The following is a 25,962-nucleotide window of genomic DNA, read 5'->3' as shown; positions in this document are numbered from 1 at the left end:
TCGAGCCGATGGCTCACACAAGCCGAACCGAACCGAGCTGATTGCTTACCCCAACCGAGCCGGTTCGAACCATCAGCTCATTTAAGCTGACTCGAACCCAGCCTATGGACTCGTTTCAACCGAGCCGAGTCGATGACTCGTTTCTACCGAGCCGGTTCAAGCCATTGGCTCAATTGAGCCCAGTCGATGGGTCGTCCCAACCAAGCCAGCTCAAGCTGTACGCTCAGTTGAACCGAGCCGAGCCGGTTGACATCACTACCCCGGTTGGGCTTCTACTTTGGCTAAAAAATTGGACCGTGCAGTCTCAGCCTTGATGGTAAGAACTACAAAAAAATTAAATGAAATCTTTAGTTTTACGTCCCACGGTTATGCCGGTTAGGCTAAAGGAGACGGTGATGATGGGAAATGAATGAAATAATGTAATGAAGAAAGTGGTAGGAAAGGGGAGAACCCCGAGAAAACCCGCGAGCACGGTGTTTGTCCACCACAAAGTCCACACGGCGCGAGCTGGGATCAAACCAGGGACCTCAAGCACTGGAGGTGAACGCTGAGCCACCGCGCCCCCTGGTAAGAACTACAGTATATACTTAGGTCTATATTGGTGCTCACCGCGTCATTAACTTGTTCCGCGACCAACGAATTTCGAGGTACTTTGTTTTGCATCTTTTGTGCGAGTTTTGTGTCGCTTTATGCGCTTATTCCCACATTTTGTGCATCACCGGAAGTGGGTCAAAATGGGCCTACAAATATGGCGGAGCAAGTTATTGCTGTTCTGCCACCAATGAATTTCGAGTTCGTTTCCTTCACATCGTTTTGTGCCGTTTTGTGCGTCTACTTCCACGTTTTGTGCGACATGGGAAGTGGGTTAAAATGAGTCCCCGTATTTTCACGTTTTGTGAGTCACCGGAAGTGGGTCAAAATGGGCTTCCAAGATGGGACGAAAATGATCAAGAGTTCCGCCACTATCGAAATTCGAGGTCGTTAATTTTACATCGCGTAACCTTTTGTGCGTCTATTTCGACGTTTTGTACGTCACTGGAAGACGGTCAAAATGGGCCTCGAAGGAGGGATAAAAATGACCCACTGCTCCGCCACTACCGAATTTCGTGGTCCTTCCTTTCACATCGACTAGTGAATGTTTCGTGCCGTTTTGTGCCCTTATTTCCACGTTTTGCGCGTCACCAGAAGTGTGTCAAAATGGGCCTCCAAAGTGTGACAAAAATGACGCACTGTTCCGACACTATCGAATTTCTAGATCGTTACTTTCGCATCGTTTAGTGCCTTTTTTGAAAGCTTTCTGCGCCTATTTCTCGTCTTGTGCATCACCCGAGATGAGTTAAACGGGCCTTTAAAGTGGGAGTTAAATGGCTCATTGTTCCGCCACTATCGAATTTTGGGGTTGGTTCTTTCGTATCTTTTAGTGCCTGTTTTGTACGTTTTGTGCGTCGCCGGAAGTAGGTCAAAATGGACCTACGAATATAATGAAATAAGTTAATGTTGTTTCGCTACAAACGAATTTGGAGAACGTTTCCTTCACATCGTTTAATGTGTATTTTGTACCGTTCTGTTCGCCTACTTCCACGTTTTGAGCATCACCAGAAATGCGTCAAAATGGTCCATCAAGGTGTGAGGAAATAGAGCCATTGTTCCGCCACTATCGGATTTGGAGGTCGTTTCTTTCGCATCGTATAGTGCCTCCTTGTACCGTTTTGTGCTCCTATTTCCACTTTAGTGCGACAACGAAAATGCGTCAAAATGGTCTACAAGTATAGCGGAATAACTTAATGCTGTTCCGTCACCATCGAATGTCGAGGTCGTTTCCTTCACATTTTTATGCATGATTTGTGTCGCTTTGTGCATCAGTGCAAGTGGGTCAAAATGGACCTTGAAAGTGGAATGAATATGTCTTTTTCTGCCATATTTGTAGGTCGTCTTTGACCCACTTTCGTTGGCGCACAAAACGTGAAAATATACGCAGAAACGGTAAATACATGCACTAAACAATGCGAAAAAAGCGACCTCGAAATTCGATCTTGGTGGGAGAGTGGGTCATTTTTCTTCCCACATTGAATGCCCATTTTGACATACTACCATTGATTTACAAAACGTGGACATAGGCTTACAAAACGGTAGAAAACACGCACAAGACGATGTGAAGGAAATGACCTCGAAGTCGTTCCTGACGGAACAGCATTAACTTGTTCCGCCATATTTGTAGGATAACATCGAGTCATTTCCGGTGACGCAGAAAACGAGGAAATAGGCGCACAAAGCGACACGAAAATGGAAATTTAGCTTAATTACATGGAAATTTTAAGTTTGTAAGCTTAATTATATGGAAAATGTTATACATTTTTCCTTTACGTTGGTCTACTTTACGTTGATTTGGAACTTCCAAATTTTATTCAGTTTTCCACTGAAAAGTATCTATAATTCAACAAGGAAATAATTATGTATTATAATTATAATAATTGTCTATATAATTGAATTCATTGTAATTTGGTTCATAAAAAAACACTTTACCATTTCGTACTAGCTGTTATGCCCGTTCCTCGCACGGATCAGATAAAATATCAATGTAAACAAACTGAACAACGGGAGAATAATTAAGAAACATTTCTAAAATTGGACATATTTTGTGTATCCAACAACGTACATGTGTTTTCTCGATGGGGGCTGAATTTGAACGTAAACACTATCGGCGGTGTCACTATACATCTGAGCAACCCCGATAAATATGGATTCGACACAAATATTGGTCATTTACTGCTACTTTTACATGTCCCGGTGAACGCCCCCTCAGACCCTCTTGGTTCGAGTTGTGAAAAAAAAACCTGGCCCCAACCAATACCGCGAAAACTATGAATGTTACACTAACATCTGCCATTTTCTACTACTTTTTACATATCCCGGTAATAGCCCCTATGATCATCTGGTTACAATTTTGAAAAAACAACGCCTCTGGTCCGCAGCCGATGGGGGTTGTATTTGGAAGTCAACGCCTGTGGAAGTATCACCATTCATCTCAGCGACAGCGAAAACTATGGAAAATAATGGAAAACTAATATCGGTAATTTTCCATTATTTTTACATGTCTCGCAATCCCCACCCCCGGTGACTCCCGGCCCGTATACAATGGTGGCTAAATTTAAAAAAAAAATCGCTAATGAAAGTATCACCATTGATCTCAGCGACCGCGAAAACTACGGATTTGACATCGGTCATTGTGGATTATTTTTACTTGTCTCGTGATCCCCTTTATAATGCCCCCATTCCTTAGCTGATGGGGGCTAAATGTAAAAGTAAACGCGGTTTTAAGTTTCACCATTGAGCCCAGCGACCCCGAAAACTTTGGATTTGGCATTATTATCGGTCATTTTCGATTATTTTTACATGTCTCAGAATTCCCCCTTCTGGTGACCCAAGGCCCGCATACAACGGTGGATGAATTTGACTCATCGCTAATGGTAGTGTCACCATTGATATCAGAAACCGCGAAAACTATGGATTTGACACTAATATCGGTCATTTTGGATTACTTTTACGTTTCGGTATCCCCCCCGTTGACTCACGGCCCGCAGCTGAATAGGGAGAATTTGGAAGTTAATGCGATCGGAGTTTCGCCATTGATCTCAGCGACCGCGAAAACTATGAAATCGACACTGATATCGGTCATTTTCTAGTACTTTTACATGTTCCGGTAGACGCCCCCCTGAGACCCTCTGGTTCGAATTTTGTCAAAAACGCTTTGCCTTGGTGTGGGACCTAGACCAAGGTATCTTTGATCAAAATTTGGTAACTCTCGGCCGTCAACTTGTCTGGTCCCCAGGCCGGTCCCGGTAAACGTCCCCCTGAGATCCCCTAGTTCGAAATTAGAATAAAAGTTCTTCGTCTTGATCTGGGGCCCTAGACCAAGCTACCCGTGACCAAATTTTGAAAGGTTTCGGTCCACTCGTCTGGTCCCTTTTGGTGCGGATACTTTATCACTCGGACATATTTTACGTGGGGCACTTTCGACTCGAACCCTATTGACGCGGGGCCATTTTGACTCCGGCCCTTTTGACCAGGGCTTCTTTGACGTGGGCTTTCTTGTCACCGAGTACGGGTTCTTTTGACCAGGAACCATTTTAATTTGGACCCTTTTGACTCAGGTCCTTTGGTCGCCGAGCCCTTTTAACACGAGCCCTTTAGACGCGGGGGCGTTTTTGACTCGGGCAGTTTTGTCGTGGGGCACTTTTGACTCGGGCATTTCGGTCCTCGCTCTTTTGTCCGTGCTCTTCTGACATAGAATATTCAGCAACTGAAATGCGTGGGGCATGGGGAAGGTATGAGTAAATAGATGATCAACGATACAGAGCGCAGTAAAATTTGTTACGCAACTGGTCATATCTCTCTCCTTCTCGTGATTTGCACTCCTGATCTCAGGCGTTTGAGCCGTGGAATTGTATTTACCGGGCCTTTTGTCGCTGGGCCTTTTTGACAGGGACCATTTTAACGCAGGGCTTCTTTGATTCGGCCTCTTTTAACGCGGGGCCTTTTTGACTCGGGGCTTTTTGTCGCAGTGCCCTTTGAGTAGGGCCATTTTGACACGGAACCGTCTTAAGCCGTGCCCTTTTGAGGTGTCATTTTTTACTCGGGCATTTTTGAGATAGGGCCTTTTTGTCGCGTCGAACTTTTGATTCGGGCACTTTTGACATTGGGTCTCTTTTGACTCGAACCCTTTTGTCGCCGGTCCCTTTTTACTCAGGCATTTCTGTCTTCGCCCTTTTGTCCGTGCCCTTCAGACAGAGCTATATATATATATATATATTCACCATCTAAAATGTAGGGGGCAGGGATGAGTAAATAGATGATGAACGATCAGGCGCGGAATTGTATTTACCGAGCCCTTTTGACGCGGGGCTCTTTTGACTCGGCTCCTCTTAACGATGGGCCTTTTAACTTGGGTCTTTTTTATGCAGGGCCGTTTTGACCCGCGCCGTTTTGGTGCGGAGTTTTCCTTGACCTGGGCTTTTTTTGACATAGGACCCTTTCGACTCGAGCACTTTTGTCGTGGGGCCTTTTTGACCGGGTCCGTCTTGACTCGGGCCTTTCCATTCTCGCCCTTTTGTCGGGCCATTCTGATATTTAACCACATAACACAGAAGCTGAAATGTGTGGGACAGGTGGCGTGTATGAGTAAATCGATTATTCAGGGCGCAGCAAAATTAGTTACGCCACTGGTCATATTTCTTTCTTTCTCCTGATTTCCACTCTTGATTTCAGGATTTTTAGCCGTGGAATTGTCTTTACCGGGCCCTTTTGACACGGGATCGTTTTGACCAGTGCCCTTTCAGGGCGGGGTCCTTTTTGACCTAGGCTTTTGACATAGGGCCCTTTTGACTCGTCCTCTTTACTGGTGAGGACCATTTGACCTGTGCTTTTTTGAGGCGGGGTCCTCTTTGACTCGGGTTTTTGACATATGTCCCTTTTGACTCGGCCTCTCTTCCCGCGACGATCTTTTGACCCGGTCCCTTTCGACGAGTTTCGACTCGGCACTTTTCTTGCGGGCCACTTTTGAACTTGCTCTTTTGACGCGGGGTCTTTCTGACGGGCCATTTTGACTTCGGCCTTTCTATCCTCGCCCTTTTATCGGGCCCTTTTGACATGGAATCATATATATATATATATATATACAGGGTTTTCATAATGTCTGGACGGATTTAATTTGCTTATAATTTTCATAAAAATGCTCATAATGAAATCAAATAAAGTGCAAACGGTAGCGGAAGGATTAAATTTTTAGTTGGCAACACTGTTAGATAAGCGGCAACTCTGAACACGTTGAGAAAGGGAGAGGGAGGGCAAGGGTCAGTTTCTTATGTTCTGTGGTACGCAATGTGTTCTGTGGTACTCAGAGCTAAAATCACCAATTCTGGTGTATCGAAAGTTCACCAATAAGTTCAAAAAGCCGGCACCGACTGAGAGTGCAATCCGAAAGTGGCATGCTAAGTTCTTGGAGACAGGAAGCGTCCTGGACCGTCCTCGAAGTGGGAGGCCGCCAACATTCCAGCGCCGCCTACGCGAATGTGTGTACGTAAATGGCGCCCAGTTGGAGGTGTGGCGGTGAATGAACTGAGCTGGTGCAGATTACAGGTAAAAATTTAATCCTTCCGCTACTGTTTGCACTTTTGCACTTTATTTGATTTCAATATGAGCATTTTTATGTAAATTATAAGCGAATTAAATCCGTACATAATTTATGAAAACCCTGTGTATATATATATATATATATATATATATATATATATATATATATATATATATATATATATATATATATATATAATATAACGCAGCAGCTGAAATGCGTGGGGCAGGGGCGGGTACGAGTAAATCGATGATCCAGGGCGCAGTAAAATTACTTATGCCACTTTTCATATCTCCTTCCTTCTCTCTACATTATATCTGGAGATGAATGTTCTGACTAATAGGCTACAGTGGCGATTTTAAAAGGTAAGAGGATATACGCTATCAATGATAAATTTTATAACTTTTAATATATATAGGGCAATAAATCGAAAAACTCTATATCGGTCTTTTACCTCCCCCCTTCCCGTTGGAAAAAATCCTGCAGGCGTTAGTGATTATCATGTTGCTTAATTACTTTATTATATTGTGCTATACATAGAATAAATACTGTTGTGTTTTATTTAATAATAAGAATCTTATTTACATTTATTGCGGCCCTTGCTTGACGACAGCGAAACATATTCACGTTCAACTTAATCAGTTTCCATTCTCAAATGAGAACAGTGAGGCGAATCAAGTAATTCACTAACTCATTTAGGACTTAGAAAAGTGTCCTGGGAAAATGTCACAGTAAATTCCTGAAGAGTGAAAAGCGCTAGTAGCAGTTGTTAGCAGTTATTAACTTCACATATAGGATAATAAATTGAAAAACTGAAAATACGAATCTTTTCAGAGATGACAGTTCGCTGATGCTTCAAATCTATGCCTTTAGTCCCTATACTACGTTATTTCCCTAGTCAAAATAAAAACTCTTCAAAATTAATCACAATTTCTTATGCAACCATCCCTTCCTCGGAGTACTGCGCTGTCACATACCTGTCACGGCGATGTAAAGGCACTTTTGGCGACGAGGATACAATCATCGAACTATCTCTTTCGCACAGTGCTGCACATATTACCATAATAATCTTGCAGCAAATAAAAAAATTAAAACACACATATAAATCAATACATTTGTCTCGATTGATAGATGCTTTCACAATTGTTAAAAGGTGTAATTAAAAACAGCATTGTTTCTGCTTTAAAAAAGAGAAACATGGTTTCCCTTATAAAACCGCAAACACGGTTTCGGGCGGCTTTCGCTTTCGAAAAGAGCTTTTGTGGTTTCCGTTTGGAAATCCGCTCTTGCGGTGTCGGTTTCGGAAACTGCCTTTGCTGTTTCGCTTTTGAATACCGGTTTTGCGGTTTCGTTCTCCAAAACTGCATTTGTGGTTTCGGTTTTGAAAACCGGTTTTGCGGTTTCGGTTTCGTAAACCGCATTTGTTGTTTTCAGTTTTCAGAAAACCGGTTTTCTCAAAAGCCTAAAACCGCAAAGTTCACAAAAATTCGACAGCACTAGTAAAGACGTTGTACAGTACAAGAATTCACTGAAAATATGACGTTGGTGCAATGTAAAAATAGGTAAAACACAAGCCGATAGGTAACAGAAAATAAATATATTCCGATTGCTGATCTGCTCATATTAAAGATATCGCAAAGCTTTTGGATAACACGGCTAATTATACTAGTACAGGAATTGAACGAGAACTACTATTAAAAGACAAATAAAGCACGCGTAATAATAATAATAATAATAATAATAATAATAATAATAATAATAATAATAATAATAATAATAATAATAATAATAATAATACACATAACTGTTTGAGCACACTCATGTCGATCGTATATCACACAAATGAAGGGAACACGGTAAAAAAGAGACTAATCAACATTTTACATTTTTGTCAGGAGAAATAATTTAAAATGTTGGTTGGCGCCTTCTTTGCTTGTATGGCTGTTTTTCTTGTGTAAGTTTCTCTGCAACGAGTCACTTTTTTTACAATATTCGTAGTACTTTTAGAAGTACAAACTAGCACCAACTTGTGCAGAAATTGCAATGAGCCTTTTTTTTCGTATACCCTTCAAATGCGACTACAGTACGTTCTTATTTAAATCAATGTTTTAAACTGACGGACGTGAAACAAGACATTCGTTAAACTTCCGACATTAATTGTAACTGTCCATATTTCTGGTTCCAAATCGTATAACAGGACTGCATCTCTAAGAGAGTTGTAGGGAGCAAAGTACAGAGAAGTCTTTGTTAAAATGAAAAGAGGATGGTAGTCAGAACTATCACTACAAAAGGTGTTAAAGTTTCATCCCGCCACTTCAATGTAAAGGTTACAGCGGCGGCAAAGGAACCGGAGAACTCGTTGAAACACTCCTGGCGTTTCCATAATGCTCCAGGCAGCAGCAATAATGCGAGCAACCAAATCCTCCTCTGATTGTACAGTCGTTACATAGACTAGTTGTTTCAGATGGCCCCAAAAAAAGAAATCTAAAGTGTTAAGGGCTTGTGAACGAGGTGGCCAAGTAACTGGTTCTTCACTACCGATCCATTTGCTCGGAAAGGATGCATTGAGAAAACTTCGCACCTCCGCTGCGAAATGTGCTGAAGCACCGTCGTGCATAAACCACATGTTTCGACGAACAACCAGTGCACCATCTCTAATAGTTCAGAAACTCTTCCAAAAATATGAGATACTCTCACCCGGTCAAGCTTTGTGGTAGTAGGTACGGTCCGATGAGATAATTATCAATGATTCCTGACAACACATTCACAGAACACCGTTTTTGATGGGCACGAGTTGACATTCCGTTTGGGTTTGCCTCAGACACAAATGTTGATTTGAGTATTGAATACTCCATCATGGGAAAACGTAGCTTCATCTGTGAAGAGAACACGAGACATGAAGCAGGGTGTTTAGCACGTCGTTCGCGTAGCCACTGGACAAACTCCCGCCTACGTGGAGAATCAGCGACGAGTAATGCATGTACCTTTTTGACGTGGAAAGAGTACATAGATTTTCGTGGAGCACGTTCCATATTTGCCGATGATGTGCTAATGGAAGGGTTTCTCTGAACTCGAGCAAGAACGTCCTCCTCTAAAGCCACAAAGCCACGGTTGTTTCGTCCAACATTGGGCCTGTGTGCTTCCTGCAATCCTGTTTCTCGTAGTCTTCGATCTACACTGGAGAAAGTTGAGTGGTGTCAAATTCTACGATTAGAAACTTTTGTCTGTACAGCCGTTGTGCCAGACGGCCATTACCATCTGCTTTCCCGTACGCTAGATGAATGTCTGTTAATTCCTCAAGTGTGTACTGTTCCATCTCCTCTGTAATCACAGGCGTTGGGCATGGTCACCGTATGGCGATGAAATGAAGCGAAATTAAATAGGAAATAGTAGATGTTCCCTCCGCACTTCTAGTCACTGTCCGGAATCGAAGATAGCGAGATTGCAACTTAGTGCAACTTTTCGGTCAAAGAATAATATTTGGTTATACAGATTAGCAAATGTATATACAAAACCTACAGCTTGACGGAGAAGATACCATATCACAAAACAGAAAAGTGCATACACCACTAGTACGACAGACGTAGTACATTAATATCTTATTAAATTCACAAATATCGTATTGACCTCCTGTAAGGCACAGATAATGTCACAAACGATGTTCTGGTCATTAAAAAAATGCACACAACACAATACATTCAACTTAGGGGTGCAATGCACTCTAATGAACCCAAATAAACGAACATAGCCCTTAACAGAAATGATAGTATACAGTACCTAGTTTTTCGTTTTGAAACGCTTGATGAGAAACACGCGAATGATATTTGGGATAGAACTAGCCCTAAAGGAGTATTCATTCAACTGTCCATAGTGTCGGTCCCATTCTTCCGCAGGGGTCGAACAAACTAACTCATTCACTCATCTACAATGACTCCAGCGCACGCACAATACAACAAAAAAAATGAAAGGGCGTAGCAAATGAACCAAACAAATATCAAGTTGCCGAAGTTATGTTGTTTCTTGCAAAGATACTGGAGAGTTGAGTTGATTTTGAGATTAACGTCTCTTTCAGCAGCGAGGCTATATGGAACGGGACCTACTGATTAACGTAGAATCAGAACTCCATGGGCTAGCGTCGGGAATAGAACCCGGGTCTCCCACGCTAACTGCTTAGTCAGGAAGAAGCTCAAAAAGATACTGGAAAGAATGACAGACGAGTACATACATTACGAAACACAAATAAACTAAACGTCCATAGCAGTAGCAGTAAAAGCGATATGATGTCATTAATATGAGCAGATCAGCAATTGGAATATTTTTATTTTCTGTTACCTCTCGGCTTGTGTTTTACGTATTCTCACATTGCACCAACGTGACATTTCTAGTGAATTTTTGTTCTGTACAACGTCTTTACTAGTATTTTTAAGGAGGTATGCAACCACGCACAGTGATAATTACCTCATCCGTCATATTTTAATCTGTGTGTGAGTACTGACCTGCCACGTAGTATTATTTCCAATCAATGAGACGTCCTTTACATGCTCTTGTCCACTTGATTTACGTCAAAAATATCCGGGAGTCCCTAACGCCCTTTGGGGAATCCATTTCGCCGCAATCGCACAAATGTGAAAACTGCAAATTTGGATAGAGCAGGTTAGGATCCTTTGACAATATCATGTCGCATTACGCCTACGCTCACCTCTGAATTAACTCTGAATTAAGAAATATTTAACTCTGAAGTTCGTTTTCCCACGCTTTCGGCAGCCTATAACACGTATACGACGCGGTTTTCGCCCTATGTTTATTTCACCTTTTTTCGTTTGTTATACTGTAAGGAATCACTCCTCTGCTTTTGTATATACATAATGCCATGTGTCTTTTTTTAGAATAAACTACAAAAATACTTGACCTTAAAACCCACATGCAAATTTCTATTACAGTATGTTTAAAATGTTAGGGTCATCACATCTAGGAGGCTTAGTTGGGCAGGTCATGTAGCCAGAATGGAAGAAAGTAGGAACGCTTTAAAAGTTTTAACTGGAAGTCCAATCGAAAACATAGGCGCAGATGGGAGGACAATATTAAGATGGATCTCGCAGAAATAGGAATATAAAGTAGAAACAGGCTCCGGTTGGCTAAGGATAGAAGTTATGGGAATGCTTTTGTGAACGCGGCATTGAACCTCAGGGTTCCATAGGCCATAGAGTTAGTTAGTTATATATTTAAAATTATGATCTGCAAAATTTGGCAATTGGCGAATTGACGCCAGCATCACCAGGTGTCAGTACTGTCAGTTTTCAGTTTGTGTGTCATGAAAGTCACGATTTGCAGTTGTTTCATAAAAATTATTAAGACAGCATTTTAAGTGTAAATTCTAATAACATTGACGTACATGATAATGCTTTCAAAAATACTAGTTAGCAGTGGGGGCTCGTGCTTTGAATTTTTAGGTGGTGCACAATATGTGACTTCGTTTTTTCATTGTTATTAATATTATAAATAATAATAATAATTATAATAATAATAATAGTATAAACAATAATAGTGATTTCTTCATGGTATACTTCTAGCATGCAATGGAGAAGGTCATTTTGTATGATTTTTGACCTACCCTTAAAAATTGTTGCGTTTTTCAAATGACTCTTGACAGCGCTGAAATTAATTAATCCACCAAATACGCATGGATTTGAAGAAGAGTCTGTTTCATCATGTCCTCTTAAAGCCAGTTCGAAGACGCCACAAAACCGAATTGATGATTATATTGAGCACGTACCTGTTTTGCGTCACTTTTTATTGATTCTCAACGGACCGCCTATAAACAGTACCTAGTTGAGCAGCAATATTCACACTTCCCAACACAGTGAGATAACATGTTTTATATGAGCTAACGAATTTTTATTTTTTTAAATTTTGGTGTGCAGATGCTGGATATTCACAACACCTTTTTTACTCAATGCATCTTCCCCCGCCCCGAACAACAAACACGGGAAACAAAACAAAGCATTTTTAATTTCACATCCGCATAACCACTTATGCTGTTCGTACAAGTTGAGATTAAACTTCCTTGTAAATGTTTGTTTTTGACTTCTAATTACTTGTGCTACACTGAGAGTCGGAATCGGGCCTCCGATGTTTTTCACAAGTAGCTTTGCTTCTAAAGTACTTTTTGAAAACGGCTCATTCAACAGAAATGTTACAGAATTCATTGTCACTTCACGTGTATCTGTAACAGACACGTAATTATGCAATTACAGCAAACCATTGCAATGAAGAACAAAGACCGGCACACGCACACACACAACACTACAAAGTACGAGCACATTCGACAATTTGATCGTGAACATACTCCCGTCCGACTAAAAATACATGATTTTTCCGGTGTGATTTATTTTGCGCCAAAAGAAATAATCAAAATACTCCCTCTCGAAGACCTTTTAGCGAGAGGGGTGCTAGCCCCTATTTAAGCAGCCAAAGATGTGGGTGAAGTAAACGGAAGAGGAAAGTGAAGAAAGACAAGGGTTTAATACATTGGACATTGGTCAGTCGAGTTGAGGACAGGGATTGCAGTCCCTTTTAAAATGTCACCCCCTCCCCCATTAACCCTCTTCTTTAAAAAAAAAACTACTCTCCAACTCTCTCATTCACCTACACACATATGAAAAGGAAAACATTCTCTCTATGCTGCCAAATTTCTACTCATTCAAACACAAGTATATTAGCTATTGACACTCTCAATCTGTCTTCATTCTTCACGTTGTCACCTTTACTGTCTCCATAGCTGCCTTAACCATACTTGGTTGACGGAACCAATAGTTATGACTACTTGGCAACCTCGCATTTAGTCAAGACGCAAGGTGTTTCTCTCCTCTATGTACGACTTGGAGGAGCGGACAAATCCTCCTTCAGGCGAGAACCGTGTCAACCAATACTGCAGGGGGATGAACGGTGGAGAATTTCCAGTTTCAAAGCGTTTTGTTTTGGAAAAGTTGTTTTTGTTGGTAGACTTGCTTGCGAAAGATCTGCAAACATATAGATTCTTATGAGGCACTATAAGGATCCTCGCACCTCGCAACCCCCGCAGTAGCCCAGCTGGGGAGTTTGTCAAACTCCCAAGCAAAAAGCTATTAGCCAGCCCCGTTTCAAACGAACTTCTTTAAGGAAAGATGATGTTGACATAAAAACGAAAAGTGATTTAGCATAAATAAAAAATGAAAATGTTGGAAGGAGGTTTGTACAAACATGCAAACATTAAGAGAAACCGCGACTGCTAGTTAGTAATGTTATTTATTAGTGTAATTAATAATGTTCTACTACTTTTTATTACACACAAATAGAAAAGCATTTCTGGTATCAGCAAATATACTGTATAGTTTTATTCTTAAAAACATGACTAATTCCATTCACATTGTGGATATAATAATATAAAGGATTTAATTTTAGTAATATATTACTTAAAATAGATTAACAGAACACTAAAAGCTATTTCTTATGTTGAGGGCTGTCTCATATGCAAGAGGGCAAGAATTCAAATAAAGATAATTCAGACATTTTAAAACAAAACTTACAAACAAAGATTTTATTTTTAGCTATGTTGAAGTATCAAGAGTCAAATTCAGCACAAAATTCTACACTTACGTTAGTAGATAATAGTCCGTATAACTTTTTCCAAAATGCATTAGTCACTATCTTACTTAATATCAGATACGTGATAGATGAATGTGTTATTTGAAAACTGTAACAATTATTTAAAAAATAATAGTTACAGGATCGTGTCAACAGAAATTGAAAATTTTAGGTTATTAAGTAAGCTGTGATAGTCAGAGTCTTATTTCTATGTAAGTCTTTCTTTATTATTATTATTATTATTATTATTATTACCTCTAGCCGGTACTGATTGTTCTCCAAAATTTCATATGTGTGATTGATTTGAATCATCAAGTAGGAAAGTTAAATATTGTGTTTTGTTTAATCTATTTAGTAGAGATTTCTGATTGAATTAGTTGATATTTACAATGTGTAGCATAGATGTTTGTGATCATCTTTCCCGAAATTATTAGCAAATTGCTAAACTATAATTCATTCAACTATGTTATGCACTGATATATATATATATATATATATATATATATATATATATATATATATATATATATATATATATAGGGTGTTTTAAAACAACAACGACAACTTTTGGGAGGTGATTCCTGACACGAAGGTAAGACAACCTGGGTGCACAAATGCTTCCTTTCGGAGTTACAGGCTGCCGAAAACAGTAAAAATAAACTTTAAAAATCCAGAGCTCCAATACTATGGAACCTACCGTAGTCGGATCAAGACTTCACTTAGGAACTAATATGTGTGTTATTCAAAAAATACATGTTTCAGAATCCTAAGGTGCTCACACAACAATTTTTTATAGAGGGAGTTTGGCTACAGGCATATAATTTGAAGTATTCACCAACTACCTCTGGAATTACCGCAGGATTGTGAAGTTTGGATATTCGGATAGGGCACATACTAGTTCCAAAGTGAAATCTTGACCCGACTGCAGTAGGTTCGATATTATTCGAACTATGGACACTTAAAGTTCAGTTTTAGTTTTCGGCACTGGCGCAAATCCCGGGGGGACGAGGGGTACATGTCCCCCCCAATGTTGGACCTGGGGGGGACTGTCCCCCCCAATAATCTGATTTAAAAAGCGCTTTTTCGGATTTGTATCCGACTGCCCCAAAGGAATGTAAGATGAAATTGATTTCTCTGGGCTTTTCCATTTTTTTAAAAAAAAGAATCGTATTCTGTAGTATTTCAAACTGAACTTCGTGCTGTAGTGAGTTTAGTAGTCTCATCAATATGTATTAATTCCACTTCCGCTATTTGGGCACAAATTGCAATAAATGCCAGAGGAGGATATGCCCCTCTCCTCATGCTGGAAAGTTGTCTCAGCTGTAGGTACGGGCACAAATTCCGGGGAAATGGGGAGACATGTCCCCCCCAACATTGGAACTAGAGGCTCTCCCAATAATCCGATTTGAAAAGTGCCGATTTGAAAAGTGCATTTTGCAGATAACTGTGATGAGTTGTGTCCGACTGCCACAAAGGAAAGTTAGATGAAATTTGTTTCTCTTGGCTTTTCCATTTATAATGAAAATGAAGGCGTGCGACTGTGCGTGACGTAACCTCATATGAAATCTTATCTCCTCCTCTCCCCTAGGCCCTAGCACACGAAGAGTATATAGACTATCCAATGTCAGTAGAACCCATCTTTTCAGTAAATGCGCATTTAATCTATTTGTAGTATCAGCCTAGGCATCTACTCATGCTTCGTAAGTTAACAAACTCTATAGCCTATGGAACTCGGAGGTTCAATGCCGCGTTCACAAAAGCTCTCCACTGACTTCTATTCTTAGCCAACTGGATCCAGTTTCTACTTTGTATTCCTATCTCTGCGAGATTCATCTTAATATTGTCTTCCCATCTGCGCCTAGGTCTTCTTAATAGTCGTTTTCCGATTGGTCTTACCGCTAACACTTTGAAAGCGTTCCTACTTTCTTCCATCCTGGCTACATGTCCTGCCCACCTAAGCCTCCTAGAATTGATGACCTTAACAATGTTTGGTAAGCCATATAATTTACGTAGTTCGTCGTTATGAAGTTTCCACCATTACCCATTCCCGTTCCTCTTGGTCCGAATATTTCTCTCGGGATCTTGTTCTCAAATACTTTCAGTCTATGCTCTGTACTCAGTAAGCGTATGATTATCGTTTTATACATTTTAAGCTTCAAATCCCTCGACAGAATTCGCGACGACAAGAGGTTTTGAACTGAATAATAACACGAATTCCCTGTTTTTAGTCGACATTTAATTTCTTCGTGAATATGATTTTCGTCTGTTAATATTGATCCTAGATGTTTGAAAGTATCCACTTTATCAAAAGTATTATTTAATATTTTAACACATACATAATTTGCCGTATTACGGTCCCGACGCACTTCCATGTATTTAGTTTTCTCTGCATTAAATTCTAAACTCATGTCCATGCAAGCGTGTCTAATAAGACCTCTGCATTTCTTTCTATTTTTCTCATATCAACCCCTACTAAACTTACATAATCAGCGTACGCATAACCTGGTGAACACCGTTCAGCTCTAGGCCCTGGTTGCTATCCTTCATCTTCCTTATAGCGTATTCCAGGACAAAGTTGAATAATAATGACGACAACGCATCTTCTTGTTTCAGGCCATTCTTAACGTGAAAGCTCGTGGCCAAAACTTTTCCTACCCGGACTTTACTTTGGGATTCATTTAAACATGCCTTAATTAATCTAATTAGCTTTTTCGGTATTCCAAATTCTGTAAGAACGTTGTACAATGTTTCTCTCCTAACCGAGTTATAAGCCTTTCTAAAATCAATAAATAGTTGATGTACCGGACTACTGTATTCCCGCTTATTTTCGAGTATTTGGCGAATGGTAAATATTTGGTCGATAGTTGATCGATTTCGTCTAAATCCACACTGATAATCTCCAAACATTTCATCTGCGTATGGGCTCATTCTTGCTAATAGAATGTTTGAAAGGATTTTATAGGATGTTAACAGAAACGAGATGCCTCGATAATTATTACAGTCAGTTTTGTCGCCTTTCTTGTGAATTGGAACAATGATTGATTCTTCCCACTCTTGTGGCAATTCTTCCTTGTTGTAGATAAGGAGAATGAGTTTGTGTATCTTGTTCCACAATTTTTTGCCTCCAGCTAAAATTAACTCAGCCGGAATTTCGTTTGCACCCGAGATTTGTGTTTCTTTAATTTCTTTATAGCGAGTTTTACTTCTATTCGATTGGGTTCTGGAATATATGATTCTGCCGTGTGTATCTTTCTTTCTCCACGCACATTAGTTTTTGGCTGCGTGTTAAGCAAATCGTCAAAGAAATCTTTCCATCTATTTAAAATGCTATCTGTATCAGTGAGAACTGTTCCATCAGCTTTCTTTCATATATAAGAACGAGGTTGATAGCCTTTCTTAAATTCGTTGACCCCTTTATACATGTCCCGAATGTTTTTATTTTTACTATCTTCAAGTTCCTAAATTTTAGCTTTCAAAATATCGCGTTTTTTTGTTCTAAAAGTTTTGGAAGTTCCTCGCCTGATGTCTACGAAATTTTGTGTAGTTACTTCATTCGGATTTTGTAGCCAACGTAATTTTGCCTGTTTTCTCTTCTCTGCTAGTTCGAACCATGGTTTGTTTCTACGTATTATTTCCGCGTGTCCCAATTTTTCTTTTGAGAGAGGATGTTTCGTAAGCAAAGAAAAGAATTCAATTGCTGGAATATTTTTCTCTCTAATCTTAAGGTTACATCTGTTAAGTAAAGAGTATGACATGCGTCAGATTTCTGAAACGATTCCTGTAATGTTATTGAGATTATAATCATTTTGCTCAAAGAGTATTGTTGCGTCACACATAATTGATATTCTTTCTTCATAGTTTTGGGGAAGTCGTCATTTATATTATTATATTACTATAAAACAATTTTAACGTGGATCTTTGTGGATGCCTAATTAGAAACATACCAATTATAAATATGCATGTATTCAGATTTCAGAATGTTTTCACGGCAGTGATTTGTAATACTGATATGTACTACTACTTCATCTACATCACCTAATATATAATATACTCTACAACAGTTGATCAGATTCATCTACCGTAATATGAGTTTCATCTCCCTTATCTAGAATAAGCCTCAAATCTGCCCACCTTCCAATGTTGAAGACAACCAATGGCGTATTTAGGATTTTCTTTTGAGATCTATGCCCAATACAAGGAAGGAAGTGGGCAATTGCCCACCTGAGTTTGAGAATTAAATATATTTTAATTTATGCATAAATTGAAGTTATAATGACAAGAATTACAGATCGATAAATCCTATATGATATGACACAAAAATTTAAAAGTGAACCTAACCCTTTATTCTATTCATACAAGAAAAAGAAAGCATCCTCTTGGCCGTCCTAATTTCCCGGGCTAATTATTCCCCCGTTTTGATTTTCTTTAATTCAAACATTTCCTTCTTTTAAAAATAACTAAACGATATAATTGTTCCTTTGTTATAATAACTAAAGTCCTGTCATGTTGATATCCGCGCATGTTGGTGTGGAACACTAGTTTCGCTTATCAACTCCTCTTAGTTTTGGTGTTACTGATGACGGCCAACTTGAATCACAACTGACAACGGTCGATAAAGTATGATAGGCGAAATGAAAGTAGTAACGTCAAGAAAAAGAAACAGAAAAATAGAAAGGATGACAGAAAGAACAATTAAGGACGCGGTTCTTACATGGAATGAAATTTGACAAATACAGTATTATTTCTAAACAAAAAGCATAAGAAAATGGAAAGTCAATGACATTCTTAGAAATGGTAAGAAGGATTATTGTTGTACGTGGAATGCGTAAAACTAACAAATTATTTCGAGGGGAGAATGAGCCCGATAGCCTCCTAAATTCGTCACTGAAGACAATTCTGCTCCTCTGATCCTTCTCAGCATTGTTTTTCAACTTCATAAATATTTTGAACATCGCTTATATATATATATATATATATATATATATATATATATATATATATATATATACGGGACCATCTTACCCGTCCCCCCCAATGTTGAAGACAGATTTGCGCCTTTGGTTTTCGGCAGCCTATAGCTCCGAAAGGAAGCATTTGTGCACCCAGGCTTTGTCTTATCTTGGTGTCAGGAATCACATCCCAAACGTTGTTGTCGGTTGTTTTGAAACGCCCTCTCTCTCTCTCTCTCTCTCTCTCTCTCTCTCTATATATATATATATATATATATATATATATATATATATATATATATATATATATATATATATATATATGTATTTTCACTGTTGTTTGTGAAAATTGCAACATCAAGAATAATGGAAAGTAGTGATGATTATACTTGTAGTTGTAAACAAAGTAGACGCTTTGCAAAGCTAGGATACGGATTAAGAGTTAACTATTTTTAAATTCTGTATAGTGACCATCACTTTTATTTTCTTAAATTTTAGCTTCCAAATTCCTGAGTTTTTAAGATTATTTTTATTCTAAAGATTTCTTTTAAAATTAAAAAAATGTTTTAATTGAAATAGATCCCAAGAAAACCAACTGACATAATGTTGTGTACCACAAATTTATTTGACTATAGATCGAACAAGGGACCCCACGCAATAGAGGTTAGTGTTATAGGGAGCTAGCTTTAATGCGAGGCTGAGGAATTCAGAGTTGATTGGCAGGTTCCCGACCCCGTCGCCAAGAAACGGTCACTCGACGGTCCTGGCCAAGGTTGCCAGTGCGTTGTCAAAAAATTCAGCTAATACTCACTTAATTCAAAGAGTTTATGCAATTATACAATCCCTATCGAAGATCCCTGTATATGTGGACACACGCAAAATAGGCTGTGATAACAAATGCTTCATTTTTTCTCCCTCGCTTCTTCGTCGCACTGCACTCTGGTCTTCCTTATTACTTCTCTACCTTCGCTGTGTATAGTTTGCCCTCTATTACGCTGTGAAGCCATTGTCAAATGAATAATAAGCAACAAAACTGCAACCACAACAGCACCAAACAAATAACCAACTCACACTAACTCTTTAGAATGACATTCATGTGACAAATTTTTAACCCTGGCAACGCTGACATATAGAAGGAGGGTAAAGGAGTATTGCAAGAGTCAGGCAGGAAAAAATGTTGAAATTTTCCCCCCTTTACCTCAGCCCCCGCTGGTAAATAAGCTAGCTCCCTATAATATCCTATCACTGAGCCAATGTGCCCCCCCCCCCCCGAGAATGAAGTTATTCACATTTGATCTTCCGTATGCTTTAATTCTCTTTCAATATCTATTCTAGTTCTCGTCTCATCTCAATACTCGTCTCATGGGAAATGCCTTTTTAGATTTGAGACAAGACGAGGAATTTCATGAGTCTCGTTGGTAACACCACAGTAGATTCATATACAAAAGTACACACTCATGAATATTCATGAGTGTGTACTTTTGTATATGAATCTACTCACCAGTTACTCTAAGTTTAAATATCTCAAACACTGTTTTAATGTTACCTGATTCATAAGTATAAAAACTAAATTGATCAAGTCATTGTACAAACATACTCCAGTACCAAATATGGTTTAAAATTTGTTATGTCACGTCGTTTATTAACCTCTCATTATGCGGAAAGAGTATGATTCATTTCTATATGAAATTAAGAAAAGAATTAGAGGAAAAGTTTCGTTTTTTAAAATTTAAATTTACAATACGAGACGAGAAACGATTCTTCGAGAATCGTGACAAGACGAACTTCTACATAATTTGCGAGACGAGACGAAAAACCCTTATTTCTCGTCCCGTCTCGTCTCGTGGATAAAACAAAACTTACTTCTTTGTTAAAGAAAGGATTAATCGTCTTCTCTCTCATACTTGTCTGTTTCGCTTTCCCACCTATATCAATTCGAACATAAGGATTAATATCGGGGCCAGTCAAATCTTTTGCTTCGTGAACAGTCACCGCAACTTCAAAAGTTTTCTTTAGTAGTCCTTGATCTACTAGACTGTCTCTATGTCTGAAAAAAAAAAGAACATAAAAGATGAAATTAATACTAATTACCCCTTAAACGTGGACGAAAAATTTATATCCCTATACCCTAAGATTATAATTGGAAACATTAATGAATATTTTAACAGACTAAAATTTTAAAATTAAGGCAACGAAAATATAAATAAAATATAATCAAATTAAAAACTTAATGCCAGAAAATTAACAGTTAAAACTTAATGCCAGAAAATTAACTTTAAAGTTCATTGATAAGATATTAATTGACTAAATGACAAATTTCACTACTATGTAATAAAAACTGTTTTGAGTTGTAAAAGACCGCGTAAAATTTAAGGTATAAAGTTAAAGGCATGGAAAAATCAATATATTATTATGAAAAGTTAGTCCAACGATGTCTTATCTTCGCCCATGCGGGCCGTAATTATCGATGCCGCTGTATTGTCATAGGTACCCATTAGCAAAGTGCCGCCAACTATCACCGGTCCGCCGTCGCCTTTTGGCGGATAGCCGCCCAAGTGAAGAAAAAATGACTGCCGGCATCGGTCCGCTTTCGGTTCCAAGCTGAAAGCCACCGAAGCGGAGGCGAAGAGGCTGTCGTCGTCGGAAAGTTAGCTGGCAGTTGTCGTTTGTCCGCCAGGCGATACTATAGAGACTTTTCGACGAATGACCGCTGAATGATGGTGAGAACTCGGTAACGTTCGCTGCTAGGATATAAGAACAATAGGTGGCAGCACAGTACTCGTGTAACTATTGTCAGACGGTTCATAAACTTACAGAACTATTTTCGTGACCGATTATAGCAGAAAATGTTACGTTATTTGTTAGTTGGCAGAAATGTCAAATATACTTAGGAAAGCTTTGCTCGTTGCAAACAATAAAATAAAATTAAAAATTCTAACTGACAATTACAAGTTACTCCTGATATGCTCGGAAGGCCATGTCTTTCATGTTAAACTAATCCTCGATTTAGTAGTCACTACACTAACTGAAGCAGTTCAAAATGCGGCAACCAGCTCTATTCCAACTACTACCGCACATCTTCATAAACCCACATTACCGCCACGATACCTTTCATTAATAACTGCATCACGTAGAGCTTACCGAGAGTACCGAACGAGCGGCAACTTGGAAGCACTTAGACTCCATCGTCAGTACCTACGCATAACACATAACTATATCGTTGCGTACAAGAAACGACAATGGATCCGTACATGTAATACTCTGGCTGTCGAAACTCATCCAAGCAAATATTGGCGTAAGTTTCGTCAACTTACTGGCTCAACTTCATCCACACCATATCAGCTCATTCAAAACAATCAAGCTCTCACTACTGACTCAGCGAAGGCAAATTCGTTCGCCCTCTTTTTTCAAGATATATTTACTCCGTTGCCTGGCGGGTACATGCCATAACGACTTCAAACAATTATCAACCGCCAAACTGATCCGACCTCAGCTCACTTACAACCGTCGGATATTCATCTACTTGAACCAAATAATCCACTTACGCAGTCTATAACACCAGACGATATCACTACAAGTCTACAAAAGAAACGGAATACTGCACCTGGCTTTGATTGCATCACCTATGTACTTATCAAACATGCGCCTCCTTCTTTTCTTCTATTCCTCAGCCAACTTTACACTTTTATACTTCGTGCTGGTTTCTTTCCACTTGATTGGAAATACTCGAAGTTTTTTTTTATTTCCCAAGCCAAAGAAACCTCCATCGGCTGTTCAGTCGTATAGACCAATTCATTTAATTAGCTGCCTCTGTAAAATCTTGGAACGGACTTCATGACCACATTCGACGTCACAATCTTCTGCCTATTCATCAAATTGGTTTTCGGCTTCATTTTAGTACTATAGATCAGCTATTACGCCTTATCACGGCCGTTTATAACCAATATAACCGGGTTTTCCTTCCTGTTTAGTCACATTTGATCTCGAGAAAGCGTTTGATAAAGTTTGGCATCCTGGGCTTATTTATAAACTACATCACTATCTATTACCTATTTCCTACATACAGTACGCTTAGTCAATTCCTTCTTAACAGGACGTCTGGCATACATATCCATAAACAGCGCTCTTTCTCATCCAATCTTCTTACACTCTGGAGTACCTCAAGGTTCGTCTTTGTCGCCTCTCCTCTATCTCTTATACGTTGCCGATCTCAGATTACCAGCCAATATCCAAATTTATCAATTTGCTGACGATACAGCTTTTCTTTCAACAGCCCAAACTATTCAGCAAATTAATCGCCTTATGCAAACTGCTATTGATAGATTTGTCGATTGGTGTAACATATGAAGACTAAGTATTAACTCTGCGAAGACACAATCAATTGTATTTTTACCACCAGGACGACGCTCCAGAGTACTGTAACCCGACTTTACTACGCCTTCATGTTGAGCATACACCAGTTCCGGTTCATTCGACTCTGACTTACCTTGGTATCGTATTTGACAGTAAACTATCTTGGATCCCACATCTTAAGAAGGTTGTCACCCAGGCTCAAAATTGTCTCAATTTGCTGAAAAGGCTAGTTGGTACAAGCTGGGGCTTACAATCCTCTACAGTCCTACATACCTACAAAGCCTTCATGCGAAATACCTTAACATATGGTCACACGGCTTGGATCTCTGCGTCTGATAAATATTATCAAAAATTGTGTATCGTGGAAAGATATTCTTTACGGTTAGCGTATAGAATCAGGTTACCAAGTCCAACTAGGCTCCTGTACGATCTTATCGATTTTCCGTCCTTACTCCAACACTTGGAGCAGCTTCGAATCCGATACATTACTACTCGGTTTGAGTTACACCATGTAATGCTACAGGACATTATACGCTACGATAGGGATAACGATGCACCACCACGATACATCGACTCTCCGCTGCAACACTATATGACACTATATCACCTCCAATTGGACCCTGCCACTAAAGACCCAGAGATCTTTGCCATATATCATCCACGTCATCTATCACCTCATGTTTATCCATCATACGCACAGTGATTACCAACTAATATGGGCCTCCCCTGTCTTCATCAGTTCCTGAGTGGCCCCAGAAACAGAAGATAACTGCATCTGTCCATTAACGAAACCTCGTGATGTGGCGTCTAGTGCAATTCATTCATTATCATTCCATCATATCGTCCTTTCAGTTATATATTATGTTTTCTACTTCGTCACCGCTTTTTTCCTTTATTAGCCTATATGCATACATATAATATTGTTCTACTTTTCACTTATTTACTCATTGTGCACCTATCACCTTATATATTCGTTTTGTGCACCTATTTACCTTTTGTTATTATTGTTATTGTTTAGTTATCGTTCCCTTGATTAATCATTATCAGTATTGAATGTATGTATAAATTATTTAATTATTAATGAATAAAGAAAAATCCCATAGACCAACTATAATATTATGAAGTCCAAAATGTATATGAATCACTTCCCCGAAGAAAGGGCAAAACCCTTTAACTGGGTAAACGGCAAAAAAAATCTTTCATGTTAAACTAATGCTGAAGCTTCTATTCCTATGGACAAAATTTGTTTTCACAGACCAAAGTTACCGCCTTAATATCTGGCCATTGTTAAACGTGCACGGCAGCACATTTGAGAATACCTTCATTGCTATAGACAATGGCAACGGGCAGTGCAAAACTACCTTATTGCATATAAACGGAGACACTGGATTAGTGCTTGCGATAAGTTGCGAGACGAAGTACATCCTACCCGCTATTGGAAGAAATTTCATCAATTAACGGGAAAGAATATTGTTACAACATATCCGCTCCATCTCAATAGTGTTCCACTCAGACACAGATAAACCAAATGCTTTTCCTGGTCAACTACGAGCAGTATTCACTCCAACTGAGTCTCCATGCCAGAGCGAACGTGTTGATATTTCCAGTGTACCTTCACTACAATCCACTGCAACACACCAAATCGACTTAAATCATCCTCTTACCAGACCAATTACTGCTCTCGAATTACATCCGCTCTCCGACGAAAACGCAACACAGCTCCAGAAATAGATGGCATCTCTTATAGGATGCTGAAAGAATCCTGCCTCTCTTTATTTCTTTATTAATATCTATTTATAATTTCATTCTCAACACTGATTATTATCCGTTACATTGGAAAATCTCAAAGGTGTGCATGTTCCATAAACGAAACAAGTCCATTCATGATGTTAGTCCTTACAGGCCCATTCAGTTAACTTCTGTCTTCAGCAACCTATTTGAAAAGATTCTCGTCAACAGACTACATATTCATCTTAAAGAACACGATCTGTTACCACCACATCAAGCAGGTTTCAGGCCAAACTTTTCTATTAGCGACCAACTGCTACGCCTAACCACGGTTATTACCGATCAATACAATAAAGCTCTTCCATCATGTCTCCGAAAAAAATTTTGATAAGGTATGGTACTATGGCTTGCTACGCAAACTACAGTCACTCTGATTACCCACTTGCTACATTCGTCATATTTACTCTTTTTTATGTTAACGAATAGGGTATATATCAATAGGAAACATCCTATCTAGACCTATTTTTCCGCACACAGGCGTACCTCAGGGATATGCACTTAGTCCATTATTATATATCTTATATACCTCAGATTTGCCTCAACCACCGCCTAATGTCTATATTTTCCAATATGCTGACGACACAGCATTTTATCGTTCGGGAAAACTATGCTTCAGATCAGCAAAAGCCTACAGCTGACACTCAACAATTTTCTCATCTGGTTCAGGAAATGGAAATTAACTGGCAATTCAGAGAAAACACAAACCCTTGTTTTCCTTCCACCTAAACGTAGAACTAAAGTACGCCGAAATCCCGTTAATCTTTCTATATCAGTTGACGGGTATTTTCTTCGACCAATCGCCTCTATTACGTATCTTGGTGTGGTATTCCATACTCAACAAACTCCACTTCCAAACTCACCTGGAAGCCTCACTTTCAAAAACTGGCGCAAAAAGCATCCACTAGATTAAATCTTCTACGCCGCCTTACGAGCACAACTTGGGAACTAAGTGCGGATGTCTTACTAAAGACATACAGTTTTACTACGACCTCTTCTCACCTTTGGTCACATTGCCTGGTGTCACGCTTCACCTAAACTCTACGAGAAGCTAGCAGTTATGGAACGTCATGTTATTCGCCTGGCATATCGGATTCGCTTACCATATCCAAATTACATGAC

General features: G+C 39.2%; 1 protein-coding gene across 1 annotated transcript in view; it reads right to left on the bottom strand.

The window, feature by feature from the left end:
- The window catches only part of LOC145663722 (otoferlin-like), a 189,817-nt gene that overhangs the window by 158,351 nt on the left and 5,504 nt on the right, over positions 1-25,962 (bottom strand). Inside the window, exon 2 of the mRNA XM_081729805.1 lies at positions 20,566-20,749. Coding sequence (XP_081585931.1) covers positions 20,566-20,749 — 184 coding nt within the window. The remainder of the gene's footprint in view (positions 1-20,565; positions 20,750-25,962) is intronic.

The sequence above is a fragment of the Thermobia domestica genome, chromosome 11 (genome assembly GCF_964235325.1).
Source record: "Thermobia domestica chromosome 11, izTheDome1.hap1.1, whole genome shotgun sequence".
Lineage (NCBI taxonomy): Eukaryota > Metazoa > Arthropoda > Insecta > Zygentoma > Lepismatidae > Thermobia > Thermobia domestica.
The sequence above is the reverse complement of the archived record's forward strand: the minus strand, read 5'-3'. Positions and strand labels throughout refer to the sequence as shown.